The 26770-nt window shown below is 44.7% G+C and overlaps 1 protein-coding gene and 1 long non-coding RNA gene across 4 annotated transcripts; both read left to right on the top strand.

Moving 5' to 3' along the window:
• The first annotated feature begins 1420 nt into the window (after positions 1-1420).
• LOC135811376 (uncharacterized) lies at positions 1421-25109 on the top strand. Of its 3 annotated transcripts, none has more exons than XM_065324603.1 (9): positions 1423-1847; positions 3324-3515; positions 3882-4019; positions 4108-4227; positions 4993-5192; positions 7506-7581; positions 8060-8112; positions 8318-8536; positions 24173-25109. In XM_065324603.1, the coding sequence occupies exons 1-9, from the start codon at positions 1709-1711 to the stop codon at positions 24617-24619; spliced, it is 1584 nt and encodes a 527-aa protein (XP_065180675.1). In that variant the 5' UTR covers positions 1423-1708; the 3' UTR covers positions 24620-25109. The 3 variants fall into 3 exon arrangements, with proteins under 3 accessions (XP_065180677.1, XP_065180675.1, XP_065180676.1); XM_065324604.1 differs by lacking the exon at positions 24173-25109 and adding an exon at positions 17237-17964 and having other exon boundaries at positions 1424-1847; XM_065324605.1 differs by lacking the exon at positions 4108-4227 and having other exon boundaries at positions 1421-1847.
• Positions 18065-20154, top strand: LOC135811372 (uncharacterized). The gene is made up of 2 exons (XR_010552593.1): positions 18065-18821; positions 19613-20154. It is a non-coding gene; the product is annotated as an uncharacterized LOC135811372 (long non-coding RNA).
• Positions 25110-26770: the final 1661 nt, after the last annotated feature.

The following is a 26770-nucleotide window of genomic DNA, read 5'->3' as shown; positions in this document are numbered from 1 at the left end:
GCCCGACACGTGAGCTCAGAGCATGCGCTATACGGCTACAGCAACCATACAATACAACTTACAAGGAGGTTCCATTGTGACAGCACTCAGTCAGGGCTCAACACGGCTACGTAGACCACTATGAATTTAACATGTACACGCAAAAAGCATCATTAAAGTTTAAAAATGTTTGTCGTAACTCCGAGTGTTTTGCTAAAGGTAAAAATCATCATGATTCGACGATTGTTTTTGAAAAAGGGCTGCTTTGGACTGGGCATTTCCCAAATCGGCCGACCGAATACAGTGGTTTTTGGATAAATCACCGATCGATTCGCCGAATATTCACTTTTCGCACTAAATTCGCCGAAAATCGATGTTTTGGTGCCTCTACAGTAGGCCTTGGCGGATAATGCCGGCAGAAAAATTGGCAGAATTCGGTACTTTTTCTGGTAAGTTTCATGCATGTTTGGGATGTGGATAAAGAAATGGAGCAGAATTCGAGGAATTGCCCGGCATTAAGGTATTGTATGGTTCTGCCAATTTCGGTGCAAAAAAAGCAGAATCTGCCACCTTTTCGAGCATTATCCGCCAAGGCCTACAGCATGCAAATACATGACTGTACATGTACAGTTTCTGAAACCAGTATAGTACTGCGACTAAAATGATGGTGACTGCGACGTTAGGCATTTCCGAAATCGGTCACCGGGAAAAGACGCCGAAATCAATGGCTGTCAAGAAATCGCCGATAATTGCGACGGATTTATAAATTTTGGACTGAATTCGGCGAAAATCGATGTTTCAGTGCCTCTATGGTTTACATGTAAATGTATATGTACAATGTATACTGCGAGCGGTGACTTCAAGTACTGCTTTGAGCCGAATTCTGACTTTGGGATTCATAATATGGCCGAACGTGGACATTTTCTCAGCCGATCACGCGAAATACCTGGCCGATTTGGGAAATGCTTAGCTATTACCCACCGAAAAGGTGAAATCGTCCTTGGAAACCGTTCTAATGAGCTCTCTATCATGGAGATGCGATTTTCCGTTCCAAAGTCATGGCTAGTGTGTGTACAGTGAACTATCCTGTGTGTACGGATGTCTTCTTTGTTAGCAGCTGCCTGGTTGCCAGAAGCGCTCACCCTACATGTACATGTATGTGACAGATCACACCGGCAACTGCGAGTGAGAACCCATACAGTATGAAGATGCAGATCATGTGTGTTCGCTGAAAACATAGAACTAGTGTTTTACAGTGCAACTCCGTGGCAAGGCAGTCACCCGGTGTGTGAAGAACATCATGTACAGTACAGTCATGACATTGCAGTTTGACAGGGCCAGGAGATCCTGCGTTTCAGACTAGTTCAGGGCATGTTGGCATCCAAGCCAAAATACAGCCGTCAACATTTGAAAGGAGCGGTGGTGTTTGAGCTCAGTTGACGTTGGCTGCGCAGTGACCCCCACCGTCCTATGATCAAGACTAGTAAGATTTGGTGTGTAGATGTCAGCTGTCCGCTGACTGTGTGGTGCGCTGAATATTCAAAGAAAAAAGTATTGAAAAGCAAAACATCATCTGGATATCGATAGTCAGTCGCGTAGCCCTCTTAGTCTTAGTCGGTAAATCCGTTTGACAGCAGGATCTATGTGTCCACGTATTGCAGAAAGGTTTCCTCTGGAATACTAGAACTACTAGTATACTCTATTATCGGTTCTGGTCGCTGGAGGTGAGATGGAGAAAATGACACGCACAGAACACCGGCTGGTGGTGCTCCTAGTTTTCTTGAGCACTGTGGTGACGCTGAGTTCAGGACAGAGAGTAGTCGGAGCTGACGGATCAACGCACTCGCCCATTCAAACTGGAAACTCTGGTAAGGATATCATGAACTGTGGTCTCGAGAAATGAATGAAATTGGTTCGCTGTAGCCAATGAGTCCCGTCTACGCCCGGATTGCTCTCTGCCTGCTCATCGGGTTGATCGAAATAAAATTATATTAAAATATTCATGCGCTTGTATTCTTGAGGATTGCTCAAAGGGCTGGTCCTGGTCCTGGTCCTGGTCCTGGTCCTGGTCCTGGTCCTGGTCCTGGTCCTGGTCCTGGTCCTGGTTAACAATAATAATTATTATGATGGTCACGTGGTTTAAGATCCTGTCCACAACGTCCACAACGTCCACAACGTCTACAACGTCCACAACGTCCACAACGTCCACAACGCCCACAACGTCCACAACGTCCACAACGTCCACAACGCCCACAACGTCCACAACGTCTACAACGTCCACAACGTCCACAACGTCCACAGCGCCCACAACGTCCACAACGTTCACCACGCCCACAACGTCCACAACGTCCACAATATCCACAACGTCCACAACGCAGGGAAAGAAACCTGAAAAAGCATTCCCATACATGTATGTTGCGATTGTATTGAAGCTCTGCATGTCATGGTACGCCATGCACAGATTACTGCGGTGTGGAGCGTCGATGACCGACTGGCATGGCCCCTGCAATGATGGATATTAAATCTTGCAGTGTGTAAATTAGCGGCGAGGGGACAATAATTTCAAAAGCGGGATTGAAGGCCCGTTGGAAAATATTCCGCACAAACATAGAAAAGCTATACATGTATGTTGATCAAGCTGGTCCTATTCAATGCAAATTTGCAGTTTTGTCATCGTCTTTTAGGCTGCTCTTCTAGTATTAATTTTATTCTCAAGAATCTAATAATCGAACTTAAAATTCCAGTGGACCCATAAAAAACCGTAAACCGGGATATTTGTTGAGTGAAACGTATAAAATTGGATGCGCCTTGTACCCTGGACCCGCTTGGTGTCATTGTAGTACATACATGTACATGGTATTATACCTTGTATAACCCAATACAGTACTAGTTCAATACTAGTTCAATAGATAAACCTTGTTATAATTCACACATGTTGCTAGTTTGACAGCATGAAACAAGGTGGAGGACACTGTGTTCGGAAACAGTGACCTTACTACAACCATCCACGGTTGGCAAAGCCCCGGTCCCAAGAAAAACAAAATCAGGTTAAAATAGCTACATGCCTATCAGGACGAAATCCAGGAGCGACCAAAGAATACACGGCTGACGTAAGGATAAGTCTAAAAACTCCCCTAGCATAAGGAGGGTTAGAACCGTGTTCAACACCCATATGGTTCAGATTGTCCCAACGGACCGGGGCTCTGCCAACCATGGACGGTTGTGGTAAGGTCACTGTTTCCGAACAGTGTCCTCCACCTTGTTTCATGCTGTCAATCTAACAATACATGTACATGTAGCTCAGCTTGTACATGACCTGTACTCTCATTTCACTCTCACCGCAGGAACATGCATGACGCAATGGTTACGTCATTCATTCCCAGCTGAACAGGACGTGGTGCTGATGAAGTATGAACGATTGCTGCAAGCATTTGAAACACCAGTTGACGAAATCTCTGTTCCCGTCACCAATGAGTTGTTATTGTCTCTAGTGTTCGGTAGCGAGGAAAGAAGTTCCAATTTCTCCCAGTGTCAAAGTAAGTCACTGCGGTACATCAATGGTCTTAGACACATTGTCTTTTGTTTGGCATTCCTGTTTCATGACGTCTGCCCCATACATTATAGAGATGGAACCTTAGAACCTTAGAACTTTCCAAGTTGGAAGGCTGGTGGAGTGCGCATCCAAGATGTGCTAGAGGTGTTAGCCAGTTAGTTGTCGAACGTCAGTACCGTCGGTCGGTGTCGTGCAGTGTTATCGCATGAGCTCATTGTTTAGTAACTGGTGGCGTTAGTGGACATTATAGCGTAACTTGTAGTTCCTTGGTCCTTTTTCTTTTGTATAAATTAATCCTTGGGAATCCTGCATGTATCTTTCTCTCTCTCTAATTTGTCCTGTCATGCAGATGGTCAGTGTCAGCATCCGTCTCCCTGCCAACATGGTGGTACATGTGTGTACGCTAGTGTTGATGGTAACACTCCTCAGCTGAAACAGTACAAGTGTCAATGTAGACCTAGATATGCCGGACGGCAGTGTGAACTCGGTGAGCAATAACACCCGTACTCATACTTTGGGAATCCTGACCTGTCATCAGACACATGTTTGACGGTGTATGTTTATATCCTGTACAGCTGTGTCGGCTTGCAGAACCCATCGTCCATGTCAAAATGGTGGACATTGTCACAGTCGCGGCCCACATGCCTACGAGTGTCAGTGTAAACCATTGTTTCATGGCAAGAACTGCGAAATAAGTAAGTTGTGTCCAACCTGAATTTAGAACTTTGATTACATGAAGAAAGCCTCCCTTCCCTAGAGACCGTCTGGGAAAGCCCACCGTTACTGGTGGCTAAATGCACTCAGGTAGCCTGTTGTAGACGTAACAAGATCTCTCTCATTTTCATCATAGCACATAGAGGTAGGCTGAGGCCTGGCTCAATGCAATGATGTTAATACCTACACTCACACATGGCCACAACGCGTATGTACAGAAAGGTATTCAGTTTAACTCGGAATGCCATCCCAAACGTCACCAACAAACGTCACCAACAACCATGCCCGCTTTCACCTTTGACGGGAACTTCCTGTTTATAATAAAAATCTATATTCAGTGGGTATCCCAGATGTGATGGCCTGTGGAGGGATCTCCTGATGCAAATCATGCAATTGAAATGAACAGTGAGGAAAACAACATGTATTACAGTATATGCTACATAATAAATGAGCAATACACACAGTGCTAGGTTGTTCAAAATGTTCAAAATAAAACAATTATATGTCCAGGGATATATCACTACAGTCAAATTTACAACTTTTCAAGTGCAAAACGATATTGCTGCTGAAATTTAGAAAGTGAATCTTGGGATGTGGAACAAGGAACACCCACACCCTGCCTCCCATCCGGGGGCTGCGACATGCTCCCCGTGTAGTTGGATTGTTTTACATCTCCACTCAAACATACATGTCCGAGTAACACTTGGTTCCATACACACTTGAATGGATCTGTTCTTTTCGCCTAGGTGACTTGGCTAACATCACGTCATCACTTGCTGACCTCACTCTACGTCTGAATTCAATAGAGACTAAGTCTGCTCAGTCAGCTAGTAGAACCGCAGACACTGTGTCACGTGTACTCAAACAAATACAGCTCACGTTGGATCGGCGACTCGATGAACAAGCATCCGTCGTACAAAGCGAGATACAGGCTATCAGACATGAGGTATGTACAATAATCTAAAATTTCATTTTTACCCTCTTTCTCACTCCTGTGTGCAGCCACATCATAAATGCTCCCACCCCTAACACACACACACACACACACACACACACACACACATACATAGTGATACACACACACACACCACACACACTCAGACACTCACACGCAGACATGCTCATCGCGGAAGCGACCATAGCGAACAGCTATGTTAGACATCGCAACTTGCGCTGGGATTACACCATTCAACAGCTCGCAAGGCTGATGAATTGACCGCCACTAATTTTAGCCTGGTAGCCACCACACAGCTGTTGGAAGTGGCTTTTTCTGGCAAGTGAATCCCTATTAAATGTTCATTTATCAATTTGTTTTCATTTTTTCATTCATTTTCGAACACACTCACCAAACCACATACTCCGGCATACACTGGCTGTTTGTAACCACCCAGGAGAACGAAAGAAGAGCTAGCAGAACGAGAAAGAGAAGAAAGACGTGTGCGACTATAATCGTCGGGAATTGAACACACAACCTCTCGATTGGAAATCGACTGCACATACTACTGCACCACATGGGACACACACACACACACACACACACACACATTCACACACAAACACACACAGCGACAACAATCAACTTATGCAAGGACAGCAGCAACAGCAAGAAGAAACACAACTACATTTCTTGTTGCCTTTCTACATCAGAAATGAGGCATACATAGTGTTGAATAGAAATGACATGTATTCAAATTTTCTTTTCACCTGCCTGCATTCGTCCTGGATCTTCTTCGTTTGCAAATCCAGATACTTCACGTACCTATTCGGTCTAAGTCTGCTTGCATGTGGTATCACCCCCCCCCCCCCCCACACACACACACATACACACACCTCAATCCTTGGTCAGTTCTCCTGGCTTGACTTAGATAAACGAGCTCAGAATACTTGATCCACTGCTTACAATGACACTTCAATAAATTTCCACCAGTGTGTGTATCTTAATAAAACTCTGAATGGTTCCATTCGGCTGTTTCTCGGTAGGGATAACGGGGTGAATGAAATGATGTGCAATGTTTTGGATTAAAAAGACTGTTCCATTTACATTCATTTTTATCACAAATTATCGGCATCAATCCGCATCATCGACAAATATTGCGGCAAAATTGTTTGCAAAATTATTTTGTAAACTGGATGAAGAAAAGGGAAGTGTGTGTTGTTCCCTACGTGGGCGCTTGCGCTATTCCTGCCGACTTGAATTCTCACTTGACTGACTCACGACTGCCACCCAGAGCATACGAAAGGTCCACCGAACCTTCCACTCGGCAAACTTGCCAGAAAGCACCACTCCCTGCTCAATACACAGTGTTTCGGGGAATTCACCCCTCATCAGTTGAGCGTGAGTAGACCGAGGAAGATTGTGTCGGAAGAGCACCACTTGTATAGTGCTCTCCAGCCACAAACATCACCAGGGACACAAACTTACAAAGACACTCCGTTTCCAGCGCGACAAACACCTCGTGAATACCAGACTGCAGCGTGAGTCAGTGTTGCTCATGGAGGTGCTGAACAAACGCTGAGGACCGTTGGCCATGCACAGCGTTGTTGCCTCCAAACCATCTAATTCGAGAGCCAGGGCCGGGGACAACAATTATGAAGAAGAGGTTCGTGCGACTTCGGCGATACTTGGGGAATTGTGTTTTGCTCCCTACGTGGGAGCTTGCACTATTCCTGCCGACTTCGCACCAACCTCTTCTTCATATTGGTTTCCTCGGCGCGGGCTTGCGAATTAGATGGTTTGGAGGCAGCAACGCTGTGAATGGCCAACGGTCCTCAGCGTTTGTTCAGCACCTCCATGAGCGACACTGACTCACGCTGTAATCTGGTGTTCACGAGGTGTCTGTTGCGCAGGAAACGGAGTGTCTCTATAGGTTTGTATCCCTGGTGATGTTTGTGCTTGGAGAGCACTATAAATGGTGCTCTTCAGACACGGTCTTCCTCAGCCTACTCAAGCTCAACTGGTGAGGGGGGAATTCCCCGAAACACTGTGTATTGAACAGGGAGTGGTGCTTTCTTGCAGGTTTGCAGAGTGGAAGGTTCGATGGACTTCTCGTGTGCTCTGAATGGCAGTCGTGAGTCAATCAAGTGAGAATTCAAGTCGGCAGGAATAGCGCAAGCTCCCACGTAGGGAGCAACACACAATTCCGCAAGTATCGCCGAAGTCGCACCAACCTCTTCTTGATATGGATGAAGAGAAATTGCAGTAAATGCACATGGTGTGACTGGAGGCTCCAGAATAACCTCCATTGTTTCTTTCTCACAGGTTATGATGAATTCCCTGCAACACACTGGTTCCTGTAAAGAAATTCAGCATCGATCCAATTACACAGCACCTTCAGGTCAGCCACCTTGTCCGAAATCCTCGAAATTTATCTCTGGTTTAAAAGTGAAACCCATCTTGGTGAGACGGTGGTCAGTCAGACAGGCTTTATGAGAATTACTCAATCTTCTTTCTATGGTAACTCGTTCTCGGGGTGCATCAGCTGTGATCACAGTTGTTGTCCAACGCGAAAATATTCAGAATGAAGTACATTGCTACTAGTTCACAACATAACCTCTTTCCCCCCCTCTTTTGAATTCCCCTCAGGCAGAGTGAGTGGTGGCTTTGGATAGCCCGTGTGAATTTCCCGTCCAACTGTACATCCGTGAACAGTTCCCTGCCCTTCCAGAATGGGACAGCATGCGCGTGTTTCCAGTTGTGCAGAGGAATGCTCATACGGGTACTACCTTGGTATCGTCTTGTAGATGATAGTTCTATTTTGAATCAACCAGACCTGGAATTGTACTCTAACATTATGTCTCTCCTGACTGTAACAGGTTTCTACCACATCATCTCTGGGCTGACGGGAGGAAGAAATCTCATCCATGGGGTAATATCCTACTACAGCATGTTACCTAAAGAGCTTGAAACGCTTGAAACGGTGTCCATGTACAACTCTGCAAATGTTTCAGGATGTTCAAGGATTTCATGTTCAAGGATGTAATTGCATTAGCCTAAGAATGCTTCAGCCACAGAACCTCTACGGAGCTAAAATGTAATTACCTTTTTGTACTGGCGTTTTGTTCGCTCTCTAGGTCTACTGTGATATGGATCACTATGGTGGTGGTTGGACAAGAATTGCCTACATCAATCCCACACAGGAGGGCAGTTGTCCTGGTAACATGAGATTTCAAAACCTTCAAGTCAAGCTGTGTACTAGACGAGCCAGCAGTGTTGGTGGATGTGATGGTGCAACGTTCCAGTCACCTATTGCCGAGTACAGTGAAGTGATGGGATTTGTCACTGGGTACAGGGTGAGTGAAAAAGCATATCAAGTTTCAGTTGTTGTACAGATTTAGTAACTGTATCTTTGTGGGAACATCTGGCACGCCCTTAAAAAGAAACCCATGATGATATGAGAAAGAAGATCAGAACGATAATGTGTTTTTGGAAAGATGTTTTTCTTGTTGTAGCAGTTTATTTAACGTCGCACCACAAACAGGCGGTTTCGTCTCCTTTGATAAATGTGGACGACAGAGGGAATGAGAGAGATAGGGGGGTGGGGGGGTGGGGGCGGTGTAATATGAATGCTTTATTGTCACGATGGCACCATCGCCAATAAGAGATACGTTTACGAGAGGGTGAGATGATGTAGGTGGGGCTGCGAGTGATGGAGTTGTAAAATTCAAATTGAATTAAATTCATTTTACAAGTATAGGAGAGGGTGAGCGCTGAACTAATCAGCAGAGAGTAGATCTCTTCTTTGAAAGCAGGTCGGCAGGGAGCGTCACGAATCCTAGCAGTTAGGGCATTTTAGTATTCTAGGAACTTGTACAGTGGGGAGTCTTTACAGTGCCCGGTTCTAGTGGGTGGGAGGTGCCAAGTGCGTGTGTGTCGAAGACTATACTGGGGCGTAACTTGAGCGGGGTATTGAGCACGCCTATGTGTTATGGAGCATAATGGTATTTTATGGAGTGTGCAAGAAGGGTGAGCTTTACTTTTCGGCGAGAGAACATTGTCGGCCATTTGAGCCGATGGAGCAGTACTGAATCATTCAGAGGAGTGAAGAGTGGGAAGCGAAGGCAATTTTTGGCCCCCTTGCACTGGATTCGTTCAAGGTGGTCAAGGGCTGTGATTGAGAGCGGAATGACAGCAATGCATGCATATTCAATTATGCGCATGATAATTACGTGGTTTGTAAATGAGAGGGAAAGAGAGTAATTGAGTGTGTAGAGTTTATTTTAGCCTAAAGAGAATATTTAAAAATGATTTTACAGCTTTCTTCAGCACAAAGTCAAGGTGGGCTGTCCATCTTAGGTCATGCTGAAAGATGATGCCGATGTGGCGATGTTGCAGGAAATTTCTGAGATGTGCATTGTTTAGCTCTATGCGTGGGAGATAGTGAGGGGGTACTTTCCGTTGTAGAAGGTGTGGACTACCGTTTTTGCAGTGTTGATTAGGAGGTGCGAGCGCTCTAACCTTCCAGCGGCGGCTGACACACTTCTCTGCAGTTGCAGTTCGCAGTGTGCGGCAGAGCGGCTTGAACAAACGAGGGCTGTGTTGTCGGCAAACTGGCTGCACCTGGTGTTGGCGTTCTTGCAAGCGGCAGCCAGGTCGATGGTGTATATCCGAAACAGCAGTGGTCCCAGGACCAAGCCCTGAGGCAACCCTGCGGGAGGGGGGGGAAGGCTGATGTAGTGCCCTCAACTCGCACTTGCTGCTTGCACCCAATCAAGTTTGCCGAAAACTATCGCATTGCTGCTTCCTCGACACCGTAGTGCTTGAGTTTGGCCATCAGGTTCTGATGCTATACTCGGTCTTAAGCCTTTGCTCAGGTCAAAAAGCAAACGGTTAAGTGCTTTCCCGAGTCACGAGCCTCCGATATTTCACGGACCCGTCGAGCAAGTTGCAGCTCCGTGTCTTTCTCCCTGAATCCGGACTGGTTAGATATTGGTTTGATATTCGTTTTGTAATTGAAGAACTTTTTGTACAATTCAGAACCTGCCCGGACGTTTCCTGCAGTGTTATTCTTGAAGCATCTGTTGTTGCAAATTATACAAGTCAGAAATGTTGAAGAATAAAGTGAAATGAAAATTTGAGGACAATGCGATTTTGAACTTTGGTGGCCGTACGAAAACAAATCAACGACTGCCAATCATTTACTTTGGGTGGTAAAGACACACTGGCCGGGCCACAATTCGGGAGAATATATGCTTGCCTAGACATGCTCTCTGCCCTGGAGATCTCTATGTGACAAAGTGCTCTACCTTTCTCACTACCTTCATGGGTTCGCGCCTTGCACATGGCCATGCATGACTAGTTATATCCAGAATAGCATGATGGTACACAATGGAGCTCTTCACATAATAGACAATGAAACAACTACTGTAAATATACAAATTTTCGGCGGCTATTTAATTTCGGCTATATTCGGCACCGACCCAAAACGCCTAAATTAAAACGCCGATGAAATTTTTCACAGCATCTGTCGCACTATACCATGCCCTCTACCCCACGCCGAAAATAAATCGCCGCCAAAATGTCAAAAATCGTGAAGTGCCGAAATTTTGCAGCGCCGAAATTTTGTATATTTACAGTATAGACTCGATTGGAAGGTGCGTTGGGTCAAGGCAGGAATTATTACAAAGCAATCACTTTCCTTTCCAGCTGAGCTTATCAGTAACTTTGCCTCAGTACTTCATTTCCATCGTTCTGTTCTTAATTCAATAATGCCTTCGTGACACTTAGTAATGTTCATCCAGTTTGTGCTGTTGGTTGACTTTCTAAAATGATTATTGTCGCCTCGCCGCATCTTTAATTAATTTGCAGTAGGATTGTTTATATTTGAAAAAGGAACGTGCATGTAGCTACCTATGCAATTAAATCATGCTGTGCACCATAATATCTGCTTATTTTGTTTAAGGGTAATTCTTCGGGTGCATTCCATTACGGACATTAATAAAAAACACCGTTGAATAGCTGGTGCATGGACGGTATCTCTATCACACATGGTTCCCCTATGAATCATCTATGGACGTACACAGCTAGTTTTGATGACCATGTCATGGCGGCTCACTGCCCATGTAGTCCCCTAGCTGGTCCACCACCTCCATCATTTGTTGGTAGCCACTACTATTGCGCTGACTATGGCCATGCTTGGAGACCTTGGACATTTACCCCAGCCACACATGCATGGAGCAACATGAGTCCATGTACTGCTGGTGGTACTTGTTGTGACAACACAGATATGCCATGGTTTCATCGTCAACTCGACAATAGTACCTCTGATCAAGTACAAATACGCATATGTACAGATCAGGGCAATTCGGATGAAAATGTTGGTGTTGATGAAGCTTCGGTTTTTGTGAGATAGAATATTTTTTTACCTTTATCAATAGTACAGTTATGTGCTCTTGGCTATATTTTGGGTGATATAATTATAATTATGTAAAAGGAAACAATGTTCCTTATCCCTTGGTGAATTTGCGCATGCCACTTTCACGCTTATTGCTCTACTGCTCAATTTAGGTCTATTGGGTTTTTTACTTTCGCGCCGCTTTCGTTTCCCTTATTATAACGTTCACTGAGTAGTTCAACCATTGTCACAATCCTTCACTGATGAACATATTCAACATAACCATAAAACTGTTCTGAATATATTTAATATAGCTATGAATAGGATGAAGGCCGCAGACATCACGCAACTACGTTACTTGTTCGACATGTATTTACTATGCATTTTATAACAAAAATATTATTGAAAACCCATAATCGATTTTCTTGTTCCTATCATCAGTGGGAAAAATACGGAACTAAGGATACAACCAAAGAAACTGAAGTTAAGTACTGTAAATAGAAAGGTGTTAGAAATAACATCAAGATACAAGTGCAATAAAACCACTAGAGGAAACGCAAAAAGTAACAAGATTACGTAACCAAAGGCGAGAAGGCGCTAAACGAAGTGTCAACCTACGAATACAACTTCAGTGCAACAACGTGCTCCTTCTGCTTACACAAAACAGGCTTATGAATACGTATACAGACTGCCTCAAGGACTTTCACCTGTTGGACATAACGCGCACGACACAGTACAGAAAAATGAGAGTCATCATACACACTAAGACAGTCAGGACGAGATAACAAGTGTAGATACACAGCTGACTTCTTACGATCAACACATTCATCTGCCTCATCTCGCTCCTTCCCACCCGACTCCTCCTCGTCCATCTCATCATCCTCTTCCTCGTTCCGCTCGTCATCCTCACGATCATCATCACTACCATCATCTGCCTCGTCCTCTGTCTCCTCACCAACCGTTTCGTCATCCAATTGCTCTTCTTGCTCTTCTATCCTCTGATCACCTGTCTCATCCTCCGTTTCTGTACAGACCACTTGTCTCCCATTTGCTAGCTGCTCTTCCCGTGAGCGGAGTTGTTCCTCCAGATCCGCTTCACTCACTGACTCATGATCCTGCTCCACCTTCTTTCTGTTGGTATTGTCCGCAACGCGCGGTCCTTGGCCGTTTCTGGCATAAATATCTGTGGAGTAGTTTGCTGTTGCCCTCCGAGGTCTCTGGATTAATGTGGGAGCCGTGGCAATTCGTGTGAGAGTTGGTGATGCCAGCGCGGGTGTAGGTGGGTCCACTGGTTACGTAATCTTGTTACCTTTTTGCGTTTCCTCTAGTGGTTTTATTGCACTTGTATCTTGTTGTTATTTCTAACACCTTTCTATTTACAGTACTTAACTTCAGTTTCTTTGGTTGTATCCTTAGTTCCGTATTTTTCCTACTGAAGATAGGAACAAGAAAATCGATTATGGGTTTGCAATAATCTTTTTGATAACCGCAATCAATAAAACTAGCTGAACCGACATTTGTGTACTTTATTCATGCAATGTAAAAACGGTGGAGACGATGTGCAATAAAACGATGAAAATATGAAGAAATGGTGTAGGGAAAAATATGGATTCAAACAAGTTTTCGTACAACACTCATCAGGAATCGTCGTTGTACTAAAGGACACTGAAACAAAAATTGAACTATTATGGAAAATCTAAGTTAGAGAAATAACACTAAGAACAACAGCAGTGAATCTTACAAGTGTGAATTTTAACAATCAAAGCGAGAAATGAACAAAGGAGAAAGGAAGAAAAGACAACGTGATAACACATAACAGCAGTACATTACACCTAGAACATTAACGGCCAAGCTTGGCCGCACTAAACACGACACGTTACTTGAACAATTTCAACCCAATTATACTATATCTTTCTGTACACACTAATTAGTCTTATACAGACGCTGATAGATAGCTTCCAACACTTTTAACTGTAGTCCATAACCATGACGACCACGGCACAATACAGTGAACGAAGAGTCGGAATACGAATTGCAACAATCAGGACTAGCTAGCAGATGATTGTACACTGAAGACTTGCTACCACGAAACCTACGCACAACACTAACACTCTCACCGCCACTCTCACAATCACTCCCATCACTGCTCTCCGACTCACAGCTTCCTCCGCCGACCGTTCCATCCTCCGCTTCCTCTGTACTCTCTCTGTCTCATCCATCCCGCCTGACCGTGTCCATTGAACTCAACTCGGCCGTTACCCTGCTATCACGTCCCTCCTTTCGCCCTTGTCCGCTGAGTGAGTAGCTTCTGTTGTAGTTGGCTGTTGATCGTCTTGGTCTTTCAATTATGGGCTTGGATGGTGGATTAGTTGTGGTTGCTGTAGATTGCGTTGTTGGTGTTGGTGTGGGAGCTACTGATATGCAAGGCGGGTCTTTATGAGTCGGCATTTGTAGTGTTAATGCAGCTGTCAGTGTTGCTCGCGGGCTGCCACTGGCAAGCTCCACCGCCGCAAGAACCGATGGCGGAGGATCAGGAGGAGGCAGTGGGACCGGGACCGCAAGCGGCACCGCCTCAGCCAAAGCCGCCGGGGGCACTGACGAAGGAACCACCGACGGCCGGAGCAAAGGCGGCGACACAAGCCGACCCAATGAGCCACCACGCCCATTCTCCTCCACCACCGCCACCACCGCCACCAGCGACGGCGGAGAAAGCACAGTCTGTGAGCCAGGATCCGCGGGTTGTGTAGGCAACGGCTGTGTGGTTAATGGTTGTTTTCTAGGTCGCCCTCGCTTCGGTCTTTGTTGAATAAAGTACACAAATGTCGGTTCAGCTAGTTTTATTGATTGCGGTTATCAAATTATTGTCTCCTCGCCGTGTGTTTAAATAATACTGAAGTATGTTTACGAAGTAGTGGAAGTAGTAAGTATTTTTGTTATAAAATTCACAGTAAATACATGTCGAACAAGTAACGTAGTTGCGTGATGTCTGCGGCCTTCATCCTATTCATAGCTATATTAAAATTACTATCTCCACGTAGATCATTTGAATATATTTACTTTTTTTTAAATTAAGGAATAGAACCTACAAGCTCTCTTCCATTAAGGGGGCAGCATGGTCGTAAAATCCCTAAAAAATCGAATTTGTAAATTCATAATTATCGAGTGCTACATCAGTTGAAAGAGCATGAATAGCGGATAAATCTCTGAAATTTTTTTCGATCTGACCAGCCGTTCAAGAGTTTATAATATGGCCGAAAATGTGCCCTTTCCAGGAAAGATTATCTTTGGTGCGCGCTGTCATTTTTTGGCAGCACTGTTTTTGAATCTGGGCAGACCGTGTGCAACTTGTATCATGGAAACACGCGAAAGTGTGCAGAATGTTGCTCCAAGTCCAAAAAATCACGTTTTTCAGCCATGTATTGGGCTGCAGGACTTTTGCCAGCACCCTCGTGACGCTGCAGATATGTGGCTTGATTATTGTAGTTGACGTTGATTTAGGGGTCGTCCGCAATTATCGAAATTTTTTCCAATCCGTAGTAGCTTCAAATTTTTCCTCAACCACCCCCCCCCCCCACCCCCCCCCCCCAGTCCGTAATAAAATATTATTGATGGACACACAACCCAACACATATGGAACAAACTCAATCAGTGCTGGTCCATGAGTCATAGTGACATCATGTATTGTATTACGAAGGAGACAGTGAAACTCAAAAATAGAAAGTGTCGACTCGCGGTCGAATGCGCCGAACTTTATGATCCCCGGCCCAGGAGCCGGAGCAGCCAAGGAAGCGCGCGCGGGGGCGTAGAAACTGCCAGAACTACAAAAATATTTGTAGTAGACAGTTCGCGCGCAGCCGCGCGTGGAAAACAGGGGCCACACGTAGACGTACACGTGGCACGCGCACGTGTCATTTCGGAAGTTTTTCAATCCGTAACTGGCCTTGACCCACCCACCCACTTTCGAAGCTACTACGGATTGGAAAAAACTTTCGATAATTGCGGACGACCCCTTAGTGACTTGGGCAAGTTTGAGTCGCGTCAAGAAGTCAGGTAGGATTCAGTACTAGGCAGTAGTGGAACGTGAGTGGTAGTCTTTGCCGATTTTTGAGGGTAACCTGGATTTGGTTTGCAGCGCTGTGGAAATGGTTTTCTGTGGAGGTCCCAGCACTGGATGTTGTATCAAAGGTGCGACCTAGTAGCACGCCCTAATCCTAAAAAAATTAAAAACTGACTTGGGTCTGTGGTAGTCTGTGAGAGAACGGCCACTCGTGCCCTTGTGACAGGTTCCAGGGCCACGTTGAGGGGCCTATCCCACCACCCATGGCTGCTTCTGGACTTTTTTTAGGTTTGGATCCCGCGCACGGACAGAATTGGCAAGGGTATCCTGGATTTGGTTTGCAGCGCTGTGGAAATGGCTTGCTATGGAGGTCCCAGCACTGGATGTTGTATCAAAGGTACGACCTCGCAGCACACCCTAAACCTAAAAAAATCAAAAGTTGACTTTGGGTCCGTGGGAGTCTGTGAGAGAACGCCCACTAGTGCCGTTGCGACAGATTCCAGGGCCACCTTGAGGGGCCCTATCCCACCACCCATGGCTGCTTTGGGCCTTTTTTTAGGTTTGGATCCCGCGCACGGACAGAATTGGCAAGAAAATGTGGGAAAATTGTAAATGCATTTTTGGCTCCTGGATGACTCGCACACCGTGGCACTATGCCGAAATTTTGAGTTCTTCCGGCCTGGAAAGCCTGTCAGTGAGGCGCAAGAACTTTTAAATCATGTCCAGAGTGCCAGCATAGTCACCTGTCCCTCCCATGCTTCTCCGTCTTGACCATTACTTTTCTTCTTTTATTCACCATGGTTGGTTAACACCCACATCTCCCGTACTGGCTGATTTTCTTTTCATGCCATGAGGTGTTGTCTATAATAATAATAATAATAATAATAATAATAATTGTGGCAGGAGTGTGTGGTGAACATTTCACTCAAATCCATTGAGAGACACCAAAGTTACGGTCAATTGAATGCCACATGAAATTTACGACCGGCCTGCTACCTTAACACTGCAATAATTCAACTCATTTTACAATATCACAATGTTTCGGAAAATTGCATCCATCAGGGTCACACAATTTGCCGAAACGTTGCAATAATTATTGTAAAATGAGTTGAATTATCGCAGTGTTTTAACTCTTCCATTGAAGTGGAAGAGAGCGTGTGGGCTCTACGCTTTTAAAACTGTATAATACTTGTACAAACACATTATGTTATGAACCACGTACTCTCTGTTTATGTCTATCTCAGGAAAATACTTTGCATGCATTCAATTCCGCACGTTTTGCCAGTACACAGCTGAATAGCTGGTACATGGATGGTGTCTCTATCACACATTATTCTCCTATGCAACATCTATGGTCATACACAGCTAATTTTGATGAGGCTGCTCACTGCCCATATAGTACAAGAGCCAGTTCACCACCTCCAGCATTTGTTGGGAGTCATTACTTTTGCATGGACCTTGGATCTATTTGGAGACCTTGGACAATCACTCCACCTGCACTTTTCAAGATAGGGCTTTAACCGCGGGAGTACGGTATGCATTTACTCATACACATTCAAATGCACATGTATTGTAGTATGACTCCCTTCTGTCTCCACCCAGGATCGCACTTCGGATGCGTTTGGCCATCGTGCCAATGCACCGCTCAGCAGCTACTACGTCGATGGAGTGTCAGTCACACGTGGATCGCCAATGCATCACCTCTGGTCCTACGTTGCTGGGTTCGACGGTGGCTACGTTCCCTCGCACTGTCCGTGCAGTCCAAGTCCTGGTCATCAGCCACAAAAGTTCGTAGGTCATCACTACCACTGCGCCGATCTGGGAAGTTCTGGGAGACCATGGACATTCAGCCCAGCCAACCATGCATGGAGCAGCACCAGCCAATGTACTGCTGGTAGTACTTGTTGTGACAACACAGATATGCCATGGTTTCATCGTCAACTCGACACTAGTACCTCTGATCAAGTACAAATACGCATATGTACAGATCAGGGCAATTTCGATGAAAATGTTGGTGTTGATGAAGCTGCGGTTTTTGTGAGATAAAAAATGTCCTTGCCCTCCCTCTTTATCTACCTATCAACGTACAGCATTCTATTGTTTACATTGTCCATACCTAGGTTTCCTGGAATTATCTATATTGATCCAAAGGACACAGAGACAATTCTTATTTTTGTGAATATTGTTGCCAATTTGCCCGACAAACTGACTTTTCTCCTCAAATGCCTCAACTTCTCTACTTCTATTTCATACATCTGCTGCGTTTATTCCTTCCTCTTTTCTTTCTTTAATAGCAATAAAAAGAACAAATTCTGCAGTCATCGCCACACTACAACGAAGTCATGAAAGTTTACCAGAATTAATTTTCTTGTCACATTCATCAGTGGAAAGTCGTGACTGAAGAGTAACCATGCTGAACAATGATTAAATATATGTAGGACTCAGTATAGAGTCCATGCACTATATGATGTCCAGCACCCTATATAGAGTCCATTGGTCCAAAATCCACTATACAGAGTCCAGGAGTCCACTCAGTTTTGATCAGCTTCATCCTGCCGCGCAATCCCCTATAAGGAGTACACTTTTTCTACAAGTCCCCTATTCACAGTCCAGGAGTCCAGTTTATCCAGTCACGCCGTCCTGTGTGTTGTGCCCGAAAGAGAACACATTTTCAGTTTTGCTTGCCTCGTGGCAGCGCATTCCTTTCTTCACTTCAGCCATGGCTGCCAATTCTGCTGTGCAGTTGCTGACAGTAATCTGTCTCGAGCTAACCAAGGAGGATAAGGAGACGTTCAAAATCAAATCTGGAAAGCGTCTTGTGGTTCTCTGAAGACGTTTCATCAGTGCGCGGGATGAAAGCAGAAATTGCAGAACGAGAAAAGTTCAGCACAGTTTAAATCTGACGAGTCAGGTACACTGACGGTCTCTTTCGTTCGACGCCACAAGGATCCCCTGTTTGGCTGGCCATTGCTGCCAGTAAGACGTTTGAACGGTTTCATCAGAGCGAGGGATGAAAGCAGAAAGCGGAGAAAGAGAAAAGTTCAGCACAGTTGCAATCTGACGAGTCAGTTACACTGACACTCTCTTTCGTTCGACGCCACAAGGATACCCCTGTTTGACTGGACAAGAGCTGCCTGTACAACCGTGTCAAAAGGCTGTCCAACTACATGGCAGGACGATGACTGAGGTAAGGAAGCTTTTACTCGTTTCGATTGGTCTGCTGTTCTGTCGTTATGCTTGGATTTTTTTTCCATTTTCAAGGAGCGTATCGCGTTTGTTTGATGTTGCTTGAATGAATGCCCTAAAAGTAATCAACCACTTCGTAATAGTCCTCAAGGACTGCAAGGACTTTGCATCAATCGTATATGATCGTCTAGCTATCATCAATTATTATTTTATTTCATGAGAAATGTATTCAAGTTTATCCCTGTGATAATTATGTGAACTCCACGACACTCTTCCTGTAGTATGATGTCAAATACAATGGGATCCACAAACGCAGTGCCAGTGTACTAGTAGTAGTAGGACTAGGAGGATTGCTTGTATGCCAATGACAAGAAAAAGCTTCTCAAGCTAATACTCGTATTCCCTGAAGTAACCGTTTTGATGTCACGAACATGACATAGTGTCAGTGAAACTGCCTCGTGACAACAAATCATTGCATTTCCATCTTGGGGAAGACTGACTGACAGCAACGCTGTACAGATTGTTCAAATCATCTCATTTCAATTTAGTTGCAGTGAAGTGAAACACTGTGTACACTACATGTATGTTGGTGTGTCTGTGCGTCTTAAGTGTGCACACACGATCTTATTCCTCGTATTACTAATAGATTATTGTCCCCACCATCACCTGTTCACAGGTCTTTGAGTGGATTGATTTTCATTGAGCATCACATTCGTTGAGAACTTGGTAGTTGTGTGCTCCCATGCATCATTACGGTAATAAGCGTATCCTTGTGCTATCTATTTGTTGCAGGTGTGCTGATCTTCAGAAGCTTGCGGAACTGAGTGCTGCTGAACATTTACATGGCCATGAGCAATGGTGAAGCTTGCTATTGCACTCTCAGCATGTGCTAGTATTATGCTGACTACTGCACTATGTTACTCTCTTACACTACTACGTGTATGTAAACGTGCGTGTACCGTCCCCGTACGCATTCGTTTCGTATAATTATTTGTTATCCCTCTTGACTTTACATGTAAATGGGTGGACGTTTGCATGGCTGTTGGAGTTGCGTGTGTATTGTGCCTCTACTCTTTTCTTGGTGTTTTCTTGGCGTTGTATAAGTTTGTGTGTGTGTGTGTGTGTGTGTGTGTGCGCGCGTGCGCGCACAATAATTTGAAAACAAATAATTAATCCTGGGCTCTCCATTATTCTCTTTCGATTCTTGGTTTTTTTTCTAGGTATTTTCTTGGCGTTGTGTGGGTGTGTGCATATGTGTGTGCGTGCACAATAATTTGGCAACACTACATGATTGAGATATCGTAATTTGCAGCGTCTGCGAAGAGACCACTTGATTTGAGGATGGTGTTTGTAGGGTTTTTCATGTAATGAAGTGGCTGCAGTGGCGCCTCAATACATATTTTTTATCTTGAGAAGTGAATGATGTAAAGGATTAAAGGGAGAGGCCGTTTTCTGGTTAATATTCACTGCTTACAGCAGATCCTATGTCTATTTTCGAACTCGATAGGGGATGCCTAATTGGCTGGACTTTATACAGGGGTGTTGTCCACATAAAGACTCTTTATAGTTGATTTCAAAGTTTGGACTCCGTACAGTTGATTTTGGACCAATGGACTCTATATAGGGGTGAAGCCAATTGGCTGGACTCTATACAGGGAGTGATGTCCATCGAAACTTTGAGCTCACAGTTGATTCCAAGTTTGGACTCTGTACAGTGGATTTTGGACCAATGGACTCTATATAGGGGTTGGACATCATATAGGGGCTGGACGCTCTACTGAGTCCAACATATACATTCAATGATGTGTTACGAGAACAAAATACAGTGCCAAAATAGAAAGAGGGAAGGTGAGACAATAGCAGTGAAGTGAGAGCTAAGTGCAACGGTGGGTGAAAAACTAATAATTATAACGCTAAAACTGTGTAGTGCGACAAACAATCATGCTGTGCACCTACGAAAACAATTTTAACGCAACTACATGTTTCTTCTGCTTACATATATGGATGAGGCAAGCACTGATTGTGAACAACGAGAAAGAAGGCTGAAGGGAACGGAATTCAACAAAGAAAGTAACACAATCAACATTCAAAGACCTAGACGATCAACGGCTAATTATTCAATGAATTATTACAGTACTGGAGATCAAGCACCGGCGAGGACACTGGGAACACAAGATTTAACAACAACAACAACAACAACAATGGTAACAAGTTGCCATCAAGATCAAAGGAGTAGTCAACGAACAGAGGTTAAACAACGTCAAACGAGCCTGGGACCGATCAGTGTTGATGAGGAGAATGACACGGAGGACGACACTGAGGACGAGTTGGGAGATGAAACGGAGGACGAGGTTGCGGTTGTTGGAGACGAGGAATCAGATGGTGATTGTGATCGTAAGAAGTCTGCCGTTTTTCTTCACTTGTTGTCTCACCCTAAGTGTCTGCAGGTGTATGATGATTTTAGTTTTTCTGTTCTTTGTCGTGCACGGTATGCTAGTCAGTTGAAAGTACTTGAGGCTGTTTCTATTCGTTTGCATAAGCCTGATCTTTGTAAGCAGAAGAAACATGTAGTTGCGTTAAAATTGTTTTCGTAGGTGCACAGCATGATTGTTTGTCGCACTACACAGTTTTAGCGTTATAATTATTAGTTTTTCACCCACCGTTGCACTTAGCTCTCACTTCACTGCTATTGTCTCACCTTCCCTCTTTCTATTTTGGCACTGTATTTTGTTCTCGTAACACATCATTGAATGTATATTTAATCATTGTTCAGCATGGTTACTCTTCAGTCACGACTTTCCACTGATGAATGTGACAAGAAAATTAATTCTGGTAAACTTTCATGACTTCGTTGTAGTGTGGCGATGACTGCAGAATTTTTTCTTTTTATTGCTATTATAAAATTGTTGTCTCCACGTCGATTATTTTCTTTCTTTCTTTTTCTTTTAAGAAAGGGTTTGCTCCCCACACCGGAGCTCGCGCTATTCCGCCGACTTTACTTGACACTTGACTGACTCACGACTGCCATCCAGAGCACATGAGAAGTCCATCGAACCTTCGACTCGGCAAACCTTTCTTACAAATCATCGCCGAAGTCGCAACCACTACTTCGTTCTTTTCTTTTCTTTCCTTTATCATGTAATCACTGTCACTCACATACAAATACCGTCATAAAAATAAAAATAAACATTTGTACAACTAGAACACAGAAGTTAGGGGCTAACAAAATAAAATATTGAGTCGCGGCTGACTATCCACTGGCGCAGCTGTGTCGGTGGGGAGTTGTGAACTCCACCGACCAAATGTCTCGGAATCCTTGCACGCTACGTGCACTTGGGTAGTTATGAAGGAAAAAGGAAACGAAATAAGGCCATTTATCTAGTATGCTAGTCTGAAGTGTACACGTCGAGGGCAGCCGCACAGACTTGCTCGAGGAGGTGCCGGTACTCGCACACTGCTCCTGGTACCTGAAAGTGATTCCATGGTTACAGCGCTACCTTGGATGGAGGAGCATTCAGACTACCAGCGGGTAGGACATTCCAGGTGGAGAGTAGGCGGAATGGGAAGGATCGATGCAGGATCGACGTTAGGTCTTGTTGCGGGTAGGGCGGTTGGCAACTGGAAGGCGTACAGGGAGTGTTTCAATTGATGGCGGTATCGGATTCTATGGGCGGGTGGGCTCAGGGGAGGCAGGCGGCAGCATGATTATCAACTGGGCCGGACCTGAAATGCAATACAGCTTTTAAAATTAAATGGTAGCACAGTAGCCAGACTTGCTGACGCACTGATAAACTTTGAGGCATGGTCCCAGAGGCAATGCTGGGCATGCACCGTTGCTGGATGCGGTCGAGCTTAGCGAGGTTGGACCACGCGGCGACTGGCCAGACGAGGGGAACATACTGCATAGTTGGGAGAATGAAGACTTCCTATACACTTAGGCGGTCACTGCCATTAAGTGCTGGGCACACCTTTCTGCAAGGCGCTGGCTGGCTCTGGCTAGAACCTTTGAAATCTTGTTTTCTCACGATGGCCTGTGGCCAATAAGAGAGCCTTGTGGAGATGGTTGCGGAACAAAAGTTCGTGGTCGACGGCAATACAGTGAAGGAAGACATCCATCTCCTCTCTGATCGCGATACCATCAAAGTCGAGAGAAGAGGGTGTCTGTTCATTGACATCCATAGCACTTTGTCGGCTCAAACTGAACCTTACATCTCGATCTACATGCTTGAAGCTCATCGCGGACGCGGAAGACTTTCAGTGCTTTGAGCGTGGCAGGGGACACGTCATCGGCACGTTCTGTTGTCTGCGTATGATGCTAGCTAGCATTCATGGGAGAAACGATCGTCGTTGACATAAAGAAGGCGGTAGTTGGGCCTGTTCAGAAGGTCTTTCGACAAAGCACACTGCATGATTGTGACGTAGTGATGCAACTATCCACGACTGTACCAAGATAATAAGCACTTTCTGACTGCTTATGATATTGTTAAAGTCGTGGATAGCTGCTTAAAAACTCGTTTCCATGTGATTAATTCAATTTTCCCAAAAATATTGATTTTATGTTGTAGGTCGTTGAATTTCTCAGTAGCCTGTAAGTTTTGTGCCCTGTTATCGCACGTTCTGACTGCTTATTGCCTTGTTGCAGTCGTGGATACCGTACTCGCCCGATCAATGCCCCTGGGGCACTATGTTTGCAATGTCCATCACAGACGGAGCACTATTCAGGATAGGGCATTATTTTTTCAATGGTGGTATATTTTTCGTCATCCAGCTGGAGAACAGAGAAGGGAAAGAAAAACAGAGCCTAAAGTTTACTGTAACCAATCATTCCTCGAATTCTGCTCCGTTTCTTTAGCCGCATACCAAACATGCATGAAAACTACCAGAAAAAGTACCGAATTCTGCCAATTCGTCTGCCCGCATTATCCGCAAAGGCCTACTGTATGTAACAGCACGGCAGGAAAAAACTGCTCCCAGGCAGGACTTAAACCACGTACGTCTCGTATCTCAATCATGGTCCTTGACCAATCCACGGTGCCTGCCTATATCCCTTCGGGAACGGACACGATAATTTACTTTTTACTTACTCAACAGAAACGGCAGCAAGAAATGCGATTTTGATCCTGAAACAACTAGTGCAATGAGAATGACAAGAACATTAGCAAAAGAACACCAAACTTGCACATGCGCTTCGCTCCAAGCCCTGGGGTGGGGGTGGGGGGGGGGGCACTATTCAAGAGACGGGTGTATTTTTTCACTGGCTCTAAGAGACTAGGGCACTATTCAAAAGAGGACTCTAATCGCTCAAGTACGGTATGTTGTGCGCCATGTACTCTCTGTTTGTGTTGATCTCAGGATAATACTTTGGATGCATTCCATTCCGCACATTATCACAATACTCCACTGAATAGCTGGTACATGGACGGCGTCTCTATCACACATGGTTCTCCAATGCAACATCTCTGGACATACACAGGTAGTTTTAACGAAGTCGACGTTGCTCACTGCCCATGTAGTCCCAGAGCTGGTGCGCAAACTCCACCATTTGTTGGTAGTCATTACTATTGCGCCGACCATGGACATGCTTGGAGACGTTGGACATTTACCCCAGCTGCACATGCATGGAGCAACACCAGTCAATGTACTGCTGGTGGTACATGTTGTGACAACACAGATATGCCATGGTTTCATCGTCAACTCGACACTAGTACCTCTGCTCCAGTGCAAATTCGCATTTGTGCAAATGAGGGTAATTCGAATGAAAATTTTGGCATTGATGAATCCGCTATCTTTGTAAAGTAAATTATCCAGTGCTCTTCCATCTCAATTGGCTGAGGTTTAATACATGATTGTATCTTTGCCAAATGCCAACCATATGATAGGGAACAAAAAAAGGTTTAAAACCAATACGTATGTTGAGTTGCACATTCAACCACACACCATTGGCTAGGATTCAGTATCCTTTTACGTTTTCGCAATTAATTTTCAAGTATAGAATTTACACGTCAACTAAATATTTTCTCTGCTTTGCACTTACTACTAAAAAAAGCTGGACCTTTTTTTCCTTTTTGTCGCACTTGCATCTTTTGCCATATGCAATACTGGTAGTCGTCTTGATGTGTATGTTCAGGTAATCGCGTAATTGCCCAGCAGCGTGTTGACGTTCTCTGTGGTATTATCTATACTGTACGCACCTTAGCACACTGCTTTCACTACCACCGGCATGCAGCTTAAGATTATTATATTTTTTGCATGGTGCTAAACAGTACGCCAACTGGGGATACGTTGATTCTAATTCCCTCTCTGATTGGATTGAGAGTTCGTGGAGAACTTTGAAGGCCGACAGCGCATAGGAAGGAGCAGTGAAAGAATGAAATAACTGGGCACCGCTGCCCGATCATGAGGGTGATGGATACATGTACATGTATGTTCTTTCCAAAGTAGCTGCATGTACAAAAGCATGATGCTACGTTTCAGTCACCTATTGCAGATTACAGCGAAGTGACGGGGGTTGTCACTGGGTAGGTCAACGGGGTGAGTGAAAGATTGTGTCACGTTCTAGTTCAGATTTCGGAAGTAGCTGTGCCTGAGTAGTTAGGACTCTATCCTCTGACACACTATCAACAAGAGAACCAAAATGATACGCCAAATTTGACAAGAATACTTGAAGAGCCAACTGTTGAAAACATGATAGGCTTGAACGCTTCCTGCCGCTTTATACCTGAAGCATCATTTCCTGATGACGGTCCAAGTCCGAACCGTCGGAGAATAAAAACTTGAAGTGAAATGAAATAACAGCTTGAGTTTGAGTGGTTGTTGCCTGACCAAACCAAAATCACTGCCGAATATGTGTGATGTAATTGATGGAGAGATACACGAGCCAATATTTCGTGAAAAACCCTTTGCCAAAGTGCTCTACCTCTTTCGCTGTCATCATGGATTTGTGCCTTGCAACTTGCGCTTTACGCGACGGCACCACAACAACTAGACTTGACTGCTAAGTACGTTTCTTCAAGGTTGGATTCATCATAAAAAGTAGTCATCTTATTGGATGATTGTACAAGAACAATTTGAATACTGTAGCTATATCTATTAGTTCAGCATAATTTTGATTCTGCCACAGTCGCCAGTAATTACATACCTGGCCGCATATACTCACGAATCACTGGCAGCCCTGAATCTTTTATTCAAAATTCAATGTGCCTAAGCATACCTACATGCATCATGAATGTCTGGAGTGGCGGAGCGGAATGCTCCAGCGCGTAGGTAGACGTGAACACTACGTAGGGGTAACTGGAAATACTATGTCCAAGCCATTTCGGTATTAAAGAGGTGCTAGGTTGCCTAGTAACCGTATACGAGTTTGTTTCATAAGGAATATCTGAAGTACCGGACTCGCAGGATTAGAGCCCCTCTTGAATAGTGCCCCCCCCCCACAGACTTGTAACGAAGCACATGTCCACGTTTGGTGATGGGCTTGTCTATGTCATTGAACTGGTGGTTTCAGGATCGAAATCGCAGTTCTGGTTGCTCTTTCTGTCGAGTCGTGATAGTTAACATTAAACTTTAGGCTATGCTTTTCTTTGTCTTCTTTGTTTTGTTCGGGATAACGTAAATGTACCAGCATTGAGAAACTAATTATCTCTCTTGAATAATGCCCTCTCCTGAATAGTGCCCCATCTGTGATGGACGTTTAAAACTTGGTGTCCCGGGGGCACCAATCGAGCGAGTACGGTACCTCTAGCTGCACATAACGTAGCATGCTCTCTCTCTTTTTTGTATTTCTGGATTTAACTTTGGATTCGTTCGTTGGCACCGGAAGTTCTGGTAGTGTCCCATTGAATAGCTGATACGTGGATGGTGTCTCTATCACACATGGTTCTCCAATGCGTCATCTAAGGACATACGCAGCTGGTTTAGGTGATCATGGCTCAGCGGTTCACTGTCCTTGTA

This window comes from Sycon ciliatum, chromosome 3, assembly GCF_964019385.1.
Source record: "Sycon ciliatum chromosome 3, ocSycCili1.1, whole genome shotgun sequence".
NCBI classification, from domain to species: Eukaryota; Metazoa; Porifera; class Calcarea; order Leucosolenida; family Sycettidae; genus Sycon; species Sycon ciliatum.
The sequence above is the reverse complement of the archived record's forward strand: the minus strand, read 5'-3'. Positions and strand labels throughout refer to the sequence as shown.